At 30.7% G+C, this 10,136-nt stretch overlaps 2 protein-coding genes across 2 annotated transcripts; both read right to left on the reverse strand.

Moving 5' to 3' along the window:
• Nucleotides 1–1,514: 1,514 nt before the first annotated feature.
• Nucleotides 1,515–5,864, reverse strand: LOC130671256 (uncharacterized). The gene is made up of 2 exons (XM_057475035.1): nt 4,514–5,864; nt 1,515–3,319 (listed from the first exon to the last, which is right to left on the reverse strand). The coding sequence occupies exons 1-2, from the start codon at nt 5,769–5,771 to the stop codon at nt 1,704–1,706; spliced, it is 2,874 nt and encodes a 957-aa protein (XP_057331018.1). The 5' UTR covers nt 5,772–5,864; the 3' UTR covers nt 1,515–1,703.
• An 840-nt stretch (nt 5,865–6,704) lies between these two features.
• LOC130665305 (neprilysin-2-like) lies at nt 6,705–10,136 on the reverse strand. Its single transcript, XM_057465637.1, has 7 exons — nt 9,982–10,136; nt 9,584–9,723; nt 9,244–9,510; nt 8,522–8,727; nt 7,458–8,436; nt 7,143–7,390; nt 6,705–7,066 (listed from the first exon to the last, which is right to left on the reverse strand). Coding segments are annotated over exons 1-7 (2,175 nt in total). The 5' UTR covers nt 9,984–10,136; the 3' UTR covers nt 6,705–6,733.

Raw genomic sequence — 10,136 nt, forward strand, 5'->3', positions numbered from 1 at the left:
GCGTGAAATTTGAATTTTTTAAATCTGGGCATAATATTTTTTTTTTTTTTTAATTTATATTATAGAGTACGAGCAACCTGCAGTCACTACGTGACTGCCGAAATATCACTAGTAAATTTATAATATAAAATACGCAGAAAAAAAGGATTTCTTGACGCAACAAAATTTTAATTTGCACCAAGATATTTTATGCATTATCAATTAAATACAAAAATTATCTTGGGGCGAGAAAAGATCTCTTTGGCCAAGAAATAATTATTTGCACCAACTAATTTTCTCTAGTTCTAAATAAATTTTTGGTTTCAATTCACAATACAAAAAATTTATTGGGGTAAGTAAAAATTTTCTTTAGGCGAGTAAAGATTTTTTGTGTCAATGAATCTTTTTTTTTTCTATGCAGACTTTTTTGGCTTTGAGAAGCTTCCTAAAATCAAAAGGGAGTATAAAAATCTGTCATTTTAGAATAAGTAACGCGATATAAATAATATAGCTATATATTCAGTGAAATTCAGCCATATTTAGTGACAGAATGATTAAAGTATTAATTTATTTAAAGAAAATACATACGATCGTTTTTTTCCCGCGTAATTTAAATGTAATTCGAATGATATAGATATAGTATATTTTACACCTCGGGCAGTAAAGTAAGAAATGTCTCAGATCTCATGTAATTGTTGGCCGAGGCGAAGCCGAGGTCAACAAACATGTGATCTGAGGCTTTCTTATTTACTGCTCAAGGTGTAAATACTATTTTTCGCCTCGACGGAGGCGAAAAGCGGAAACTTCGTTTCGCACAGCGGGAGAAAAGTTGACGCTTTTCGCCCGGAGGGGCGAAAAATCTATTTATCTCAATACTTGGCAATTAAAAAGAGTTTAAAGTATGAAAAGGCACAAATTCAAGTCAAGACCTATTTAATGATACCAATTTCAATAACATTAACTAATTCTATCATATAGATATGGCGGGAACAAAATTTTCCTTATTCTCTTAATAATATAGATGAAGATATTTGTAATCAATTATTGAAATTAATTATTTAGTGGCACATGGGTAAAAATTTAAAGTTTTTAAAATAAGGCGCAAAAATTTTGAAATTCGAATTTTGAGTTTAACGAGTGATATACTGATTGCATTCAATTTTGGGTTATTTTTTATTTATTGCTGGGTTGCTTGTGGTCAATCTTGTAGTTCTTGTAATTCTTGTTGTTGTGAAATTATTGTTATAGTTGTTGATAAATTAGTCGTTTTTGTTGTTGTTGGTGACCTCGTAGTTGTAGTTCTTGATATTTTTGGCCTTGTTGTAGTTGTCGTTGGTAAAATTGTTGTTCTTGTTGTTGTGGGTCTTGTATTTTTTGGTAAAGTTTTTGTTTATGTTGTTGTTGGTGTAATTGTAGTTTTTGTAAATAATTTTATCTCTCGTATGAACATGAAAAAATTTTAACTTGAGAAAATTAGACTAAAAAAAATAACTTAAATTTTTTAAATTAAACTTTTTTTAGCGGCAGATTTAAAATTATTAAATAATTTTTTTTTATTTCAATAATTCTTATGTGAAAAAGTACAAAATACATATTTTAATATATTAATATTGAAATTAACTATAAACATAATTACTAACATTATATAATAATAATTATTAAGTGCAAACTCGATAAACTTTTAAATAATTAACCGATTTTCGAAAATGCAGAAAATTGTTAAATTACTTCGAGTTAACGCGTCGCTGTAAAATTTCAATTTTCTTGTCAATTTTCTTGATGCCTTTGATCCTCTCCGGTGTGTCGATGCTACTGATTCCGCTGATGCTTCCCGCGTCACCAGCACCATCATTAGCGAAATTGCTGTCACCAGAGTCTCTAGTCTCTCTACAATAGTCCATTTCTTTATCAATAACCGAACTTACATCTTGACCTCCAATACTCTTGGTCCCGTTACTTGTTTCACTATCTGCCATTGAAATACCAGAAATGTTTTCTAATATTCCGGTCAAGTCTAAACTTATTTCTTTAAATTCTTCTTCATTACTGTCATTATTTATACTATTAATAGAAAAGTCATCACGATTAAATAAATGAAGTCTTATATTATTTAAATTACGTCTTAGTTTTAATTTAGATTTATTATTTGCAGAGGTAAAAATTTCTTTATTATTTTTACTTAAATTTTTATTTTCATGATTTTTTTCTTTATAATTTTTATCAAAATTTTCATCTTTAATTTTTTCTTCAAAATTATCTTCGTGTCTTCCTTTTTCAAAATTTTCATTTTTTAATTTTTCAATTCCATTATTATCAAAATTTTCTACTTTAATTTTTTCTTTTCCGTCGTTTATTAAAATTTTTTCTTTAAATTCTTTTTCAAAATTTTCCAAGCCGTCTTCTGGATTTTTTTTTTCATTTTTTTCCAATAAATTTTCATCAAAATTTTTAGATACAATTTTTTTTCGACTTCTTCTTTTACTTTCCCCTCCCCATCTTCTTGCCAGACTTTTAAAAAAAATTTTTCCTCTTCCCTCACCATCGCAATCTTCAAAATCATCATCATCAGCCCAATTATTTTTATATAACACAGAAAATTCCGATCTCATGGTCTTCCCACGTTCAATATACGGAATCAAACAACTTAAATCACAAGGATCTATTTTATCTTGATCATCAAATTGAATAGTGACAGTAGACTTGTAATTTTTAACAGTATAAGGAGTTTTAATAAATGACTTGCTATCATTACTCAAAGAATTGTCACTGTTACTCATCAAAGAGCTCGTTATTTTAGAATTTATTATTTCAAGAGCAGGCTGGAGCCGTTTTATGACACTCAGTAGTAACTCGCATCGTTTAATTACTCGCAATTGCTGAGGCAAAGTTGAAGTGGGGGTCAAAAGAGTTTTTGAAGCTGCGTCAGTTTCATAGATCGCGGCTTTGAGCTCGCGAATAGTCATTACCGTCTGTTTATCGATGACGTTGCTACCGATGTCATCAATGGCGGTGGTAATTTGAGAAGCGAGGGCGCAAGCCCGGTAGACAATTATTTTTATTTGGGACTGAGTTACTGTCTGGTGATTCTCAAAGCCATCGGAGATGGACTGAACCCGCTCTTGCAAATCTTCTAAAACCACTTGGCAGTAGGCCGAGGGATCCAGGATCAGGTCAACTGATTTGTGGAGATTGTTCATTTCATTCTGCCATTGCGTTGTCAAAAGTTTTACTGCTGACCGTAATTCTGATGAAGGCTCGAGGTAAAAAGAAGTTATCGCCGCTACGAGCTCGAGATCCAAGGACTCGAGTGATGCCATGTGGTTACGGATTCTTAGAGCGCCTGAAATAAAAAAAAATTGAAGATATTGAGATTTTGTTGCTCGAGAAATTTTTTATAGGATTTGGGGCAGTGGAGATTATGAGAAAATGCGGTGACGAGTTGACTTTTTTTTCTGAACTTATCAATGTTGGCGTACCATTTTAGGACAACTTTTTTTTCAACGCACTAACAGCTTCTATACTTGCAGGAAGACAAAATAATATGCCTGTTAAATATTAATATTAACAGGTGTCTCATTACGATTTTTTTTTTTCCATTGAAATAACATGGGAAAAAAAAATTTTACGTTTGGAATTTTAAACCTCGGCAATGACTCATTGTACAGATAAGTTCAGGATATAATTTTGTAGGGAATGAAACGCTCTACAAAAAAAGACTCTTATCATTTTTTGATAAATTCATCTGTTCAAAAGTTATTGGAGTTTGAAGTTAAATTTATAGTAAATTTCAAGATCTTTTTACTTTTTCGGCGAAACCATCAGACTTATCGTAAAATGTTATGAAATCTTTTTTGTAGACAATTTCATTCCCTACAAATTATTTTTGATAAAGTTTTTTCAAATTTCGCATGACTTCCTAGTTATTTCTATTTTAATATCAAGCTCTTAAAAAAATAGTGTTCTGATCGATTTCAAGAGCTTGACATTAAAATGAAAATAACTAGAAAACAATAGGGAATTTGAAAAAAATTTATCAGAGATAATTTGTAGAAAATAAAATTGTCTACAAAAAAGGTTCTATGACACTTTGTGATAAGTTTGATAGTTTCGTCGGAAAAGTAAAAAGATTTCGAAATTTACTAAAAATTTGAGTTCAAGCTCCAATAACTTTTGAACAGATGGATTTATCAAAAAACGATAAGAGACTTTTTTTGTAGAGCGTTCAATTGCCTACAAAATTTTATCCTGGACTTATCTGTACAATGAGCTATTGCCGAGGTATAAAATTCCAAACTTAAAATTTTTTTTTCCCATGCTATTTAAATGGAAAATAAAAAATTGCGATAAGACACCTGTTAATATTAATACTTAACAGACGTCTTATTTTACCTTTCTGCAAGTATAGAAGCTGTTAGTGCTTTAAAAAAAAAACGTTGCCCTAAAATGGCACGCCCTAGTGGGTACATTTTATCGAAAAGTTACCGCTCTACTCACCACCTTCACTCTCATTCTCCAAAAAAATAAAAATACTCACGAGTGGTATTTCCACAGGAAGCAGCAGCATACAACCCAATCTGGAGCGCTTTATCAGTAATCAAATCAAACTCCTCAATAGCCTTTTCTAGATCCTCTTTTCTCCTGCACTCCTTTTTCAAACTATTCCCGCAAATCTTAACGAGTTTCTTCAGCGCACTAAAAGGTTCGCTGAATACCTCCATCACCAACTGAAGCATCGCGACATTAACAGCCCTCTCAAGTCTATACATCGCGTCCATAAAAGTGTTACCAAACAAACTAAACAATGCCCTGTCTCTTTTTTCTTTCAAAAACTCCCTCTTCCAATTATCAAATTCACAAATTACCGTTTTGCTGATTCCTGTCATCAAATTAAACTGCTCTGGCGAGCAAACTTGGGCGATAGCCATCGTATGACTGAATATATCTTCTAAAACACTCCACAATTCTTCAATAAGTTCATTTTTCTCTTTACAATAATTTAAATTCAAATCTCCAGGCTTATCATTCGGCTCGGCCATTTCGTGTTTCATATCCGCCATCTTGTTGACCAAATCCAGAGCCAGGTCCATTTTATGAATAAAATGATTCTCTTCTTCATCAATTTCCTCATCATCAGCAGAATAATCTCCTTCAATTGTATCAATAATTATCTGCAAACAAACGCTAAAACAATTAAACAAATAAATTCTTGTTCCGCAAATCTGCGTCCCAATTTCCGTCTGCTCATTAATTAAATCAATTAGTAATTTAAAGGTAACAATTAATTGCGTCGCACATAAATAAATTTTTTCTCTCATTCCAGGAGATAATAAATCACTCAAATATTTTTTTAATTCCTCAATTATTTCAATTAAAGAAGTTTCGATTTTTCTGACTTCGTAAATATTGAGCTCAAAATTATCATTAATTCCATCAAAATAACTCAGTAAATCTCTAGATTTTTTAATTAAATCTCTAGACTCATTAGTCTCAATTATTTTAAATTCCGTCTTTAAATTATTTTTAAACTCCTCCATATTAAGTGATAAATTTTTTTTTGAATTTTCCCGGGATTTTGTTTCATAAATAAAATCATCAAATAATTCAATTAATTTTATTTTATCGTTATTATTTTTTAATAAAACTGATTTTAATTCCTGTGATAATTTACTTAAATTATTTACTAAATTAATTAGTTCATCATCATTATTATTGTCAGTTAATAACAAGTCAATATTATTTAATTTTTCTGACAAATTATCCCAGATTTTTTTATATTTCTTTGTCTTAAACATTTTTTTCACTCACTTATTTTAAATTTATTTTAGTTAATTAATTTATTGAACTGTCACTTAATTTATATTATTTAAGATAACGCCATTTTTTATTTACTGTTTACTGTAAACAAAATACTAACGTTTGTTTTTTTTTTCCATTTTAATATGGCGCCATCTTTAGTTTTAAATTTGAATCACTTTAGCGCGCGAATGCTAGTGCGCAGTTTCGCCGCGCTGATATCAGTTGCGAGTTTCGCGGTAACGAGAGTTAGTTTTAGCAGGAATAAAATTTAATTTTTTTTATATTAATTAATAGTAATTAATGTTTTGTTGGTTTTAATTACGAACATTTAAGTGAAATGTATTAATTATTGTTAATTTTTATTATTTAAAGTGATTGTTTAGTAGTAAAGTGTTTCAAAGTGTAAATGACGAGTGACAAGTGACTGTGATAACAATCAAACATAAGTGTGAATGTAGCAGATCAGACAATTTTTAAATTTCAAATAAATAAATTAATTAATTAAAATAATGAAATTTAAAAAACTGCGCGTACTCATTTTTAAATTATTTAAGTACGAATATTTTTATTTTTATTCTGCTTACGTTTCATAAAATGTATTTCAAAATTCAAAAAATTGCAGACTGTCAGCTATATTCACACTCAAACTAATTTTTTCCGGAACGACCAAGATATTATTTATGTAAATATATATATAAATACATGCTGTTATCGAGTACTAGTTTCCTGATCGGGTACTAGGTCTTTTACCTTATTTTTTTTATTGGAGATTTGTTTTGTGTCGATAAAAAAAAAAACGATATTTTTGCTTTTACATTTGCTTTAATTAATTTTTTTAGTTAACGATATTGAATGAAAGCTGGTCAAAAATTACAGTAAATTGATTATCTAGTAATGTAGCCCGGAAACTTAAGAATTTCCACAGCGAGTGAAGAAAAGTGACGACTGATAATTTTAATCAGAACACAATACATTTTTTCACTGGATTCATGTTAGATCCCAAGGGACAATTGAAATCTTTTGAAAACTCTGGGCTATTGAAAAGTGGTATAATAACACGATGAGCATCCGGAGGATGCTCATCAGTTGGTTTCCAGTTTTGTAATCTTGATTTCGGCGAGCACCATTGATTAGCGAATGACAGCCAAAACAATTGATTCGAGTTGTACGGCAAGCTAGAGAAAGTTGGTTGAGGTCCATGTGTTTTGACCCAATCTTGATAGGCTGAATAAGCAACTTGGACGCCAATATTGTCAGCGAGGTTTTCTTTAAGATAGAATTCACCATCCACCTATGAGCAAGTAAATAAAGCATCAGAAATGTTCATTATAAGCTACATACTTTTTAAGTACAATATTAGGACCTACTTCTTTTCCAGTTACTTTTCGAGAATAATTGCTGTACTGCTGGGCGATACACTCTCGTATATCATGATACACTTGCTTTGACGATTCACTCCATTTGCTATCATTTGCTGTGGATTCGTAAAAATCGTAAGAATTGTCAATAGAATGCCCTATTTCGTGAGCAAGTTTGTCGCCGAGTACGGCAAGATTAACGTAATTCGGACGATGGATACTGAAGAACAAATTCCTCAGCAATTCGACACCTAGGACTTGAAATTTTTTAAAATTAGTATAACATGTTGAATCGTGAGATGAGTAGATAAAAAAATTGAATACCTATCGAATTCGTATCATGTTTGGCAACAGCATCAGCTATAAAGAATTTCAGCTCGTTAAAATTGTCCATAAAGCCAATTGAGTTTTGTGGTCTATGATTTAAAGTAAAAAGTTTTTTTTTATTAAATATTTTTTGATTTACTACATTTTCCAGAAAATCATCTTGAGTTATATTGAGTCCTTGGAAGAATTCTTCTAATTTTCTATCATCCATAATTTCGTCAGGGTAGCCAGTAATAATTTTCAAAGATTTTAATTGCTTGAATAGTTCATCTCTTGTCTTCATATCTAACCACTTTGTCCTATTCAGAGTATCGAAGAATTGTTGTTTTATGAATGAAATAATCTGATGAATGTGAATTTTAGCAAGTCTGTCAATTGGGTAGTTTCGCCCGTAAAGAGCGATCATGAGTTCTGGAAAATTCTCTTCAAGTTTCTTAGAACATTTAACTGGCTCATAAACATATGATGAGTTCTTAACTTTATTATAATCTTGCCACAATCGAGATAAGGACGCAGACTCGACCATTGGAATCAATTTTTGGATCGTCTTCCACATTGCATAATTTGCTCGCACTCTTGCTGGAGTATTTTTTACTAGATTCTCTAAATTTGTTACCTCATCATAATTTCCTATAAAAATTATTGTTTCATTTGTTAAATTACTGGGCAAATCAGATTGTGTGTTTAACAATTTAACCCAATCAATGTCTGGCCACTTTTCTATTATTTTCTTTACTGGGAATCCAGGCAAATAATCATCATTACTCGATTGTGATGAACTATTTTTCGTGCTTACATGAGCAAGTTCGACTTCAAACATCAGTGATCTCAAGAGTTCTATTTTAGCTTGTGTCTTATTATTCGCCCCCAAAATATTTGCTACATTGACCATAAAATTGCGGTAAGAGCTTATCGTTCGAATGTATGTGTGATTTCTTATATTTTCCCTTGAAAATTCAAGGTCCATAGGCTCAAACTGTCGAACAGAACAGAAAAATGAAAACAAGACCGATCGAAAGATTTTAAAGATTCCCTCTCGTCGAGTCGCGATTGATACTTACAAATATCCCTGTATAGTTGTCTGCTGATTCACTACGTAATCCATAGAAATGATGATTAATAAAATCAGTGTTCGTTGCTTCATCGATAAAATTAGTCCAGTTGTCATTAGTTTCGTTCCATTTATCGCCTTCTACCACTGGCCAACCACCAAATTTAAAAATAATTTCTTTCAAATAATCCAGATTCTCTTTCTTTATTCCGGGGTCTAAAAAAATGAAATATTTCAAATAATAACTATTAGGGCTGAACATCTAAGCCGGCTCAACCGGTTAAAAAAGTTAATCAGGTTAAATAGCAGACTAGCTGATTTAACCGGTTAACTTAATCAGCTTAGCTAATTAGCAAAAGGTTTATTGTCGATCAAGTCAAATTAGTTTAGCTAATTAGATAAAGGTGAAAACCGTTAAGGGTTGATTTAATTTTTCATTCATTTGCCATTAAATGTTTGGAGACAAGTAAGAATTATCAAACTCATTAAAATCTTATGCTAATGAGCAATTGCAATATAAATAAAAAAAAAACAATTTTCTAACAGGATAATTACAAATGATAGATTGTTTAGATAAAAGTATGGCTTTGTCTACAACTTAAAGTTAGTAAATCACTGCCCTTCACTAATATCTATATTTGGATGGAAAAATATTAATAGATTCGCATTTTATACCAAAAAACTGATTTTTTAAAAGTAGAAATAACAGTAGAGTAAATAATTAATAATTACGGGATAAATTATTATTGATGTTCAATCTTTTACAAGAGGCCAAATAATCATTGAGGAAATTGAACGGTTTGAATGACTCTGACGAATGGCTTTCTATTACGACATTTTTCATTTTCGGAAACATATCTGTCATTGCTTGTAAAAATCTTGTGTGTTTAGTGCCCTGAACAATATCATCAGAAACGTTGTCGAAATTTCCACAAGCGAATTCATAAAAATCATCACAAGGATTCACGCTTGCGTTGATGTTATTTAACATAGTCAGTTCTAAAACAATCAAACAACAACTGATTAATATTTGCTGCAACAAATTTATCTGAAAATCTTTATCAAGTCTCACCGAATTCTAAATTATCCTTCACACATTCGCGAGTCGTACAATTTAATTCATTGCCAGTTAGATTTCCTATTGTATCGTTTGATTTTTCGGCTGTTGCCATTGAAATAAGGAGTAAGAGCCAGTTCACCCATAACTTCTTCCTGCAATGAAGCATAATTATCCATAGATTATAATCTAATAATATGATGTTGGTGATTCTTATTGGATGCATAATAATTCATTAATTCAATAAATCAATTATTTCAACGGTCATAAAATTCAAATAACTCCGCATAACAAATCTATTATTTGCATTCAAATATTTGATTTATATGCTGAATTTATCCTCAAAACTTTATATGTCGGCATCTGTCACACAATAATTAAAAAAAAGGTTTACTATTTGCATAAACACTTACATGTCTGAAACGTCTTCTTCAGTCGATAGAAAATGAGATATTCTTTGAGGTATAATTACAGAAACATCCGGTCGATATAGATTTACCGAAGCATTGATTACTAATGTTTTTTTTTATTTTTTTGTATTTAATTTTTGTTTTTATCAGTATCTGTA

This window comes from Microplitis mediator, chromosome 1, assembly GCF_029852145.1.
Source record: "Microplitis mediator isolate UGA2020A chromosome 1, iyMicMedi2.1, whole genome shotgun sequence".
Classification (NCBI taxonomy): domain Eukaryota; kingdom Metazoa; phylum Arthropoda; class Insecta; order Hymenoptera; family Braconidae; genus Microplitis; species Microplitis mediator.

Coding starts and splice junctions, on each gene's coding strand:
- LOC130665305 (XM_057465637.1), bottom strand. Junction 9,511..9,583: donor GAAGGATAATTTAGAATTCG/GTGAGACTTGAT, acceptor TGATTGTTTTAG/AACTGACTATGTTAAATAAC. Junction 8,728..9,243: donor CATCAATAATAATTTATCCC/GTAATTATTAAT, acceptor TCATTTTTTTAG/ACCCCGGAATAAAGAAAGAG.
- LOC130671256 (XM_057475035.1), bottom strand. CDS start 5,771: ATGTTTAAGACAAAGAAATATAAAAAAATCTGGGATAATTTGTCAGAA. Junction 3,320..4,513: donor TTCCTGTGGAAATACCACTC/GTGAGTATTTTT, acceptor TTTTTATTTCAG/GCGCTCTAAGAATCCGTAAC.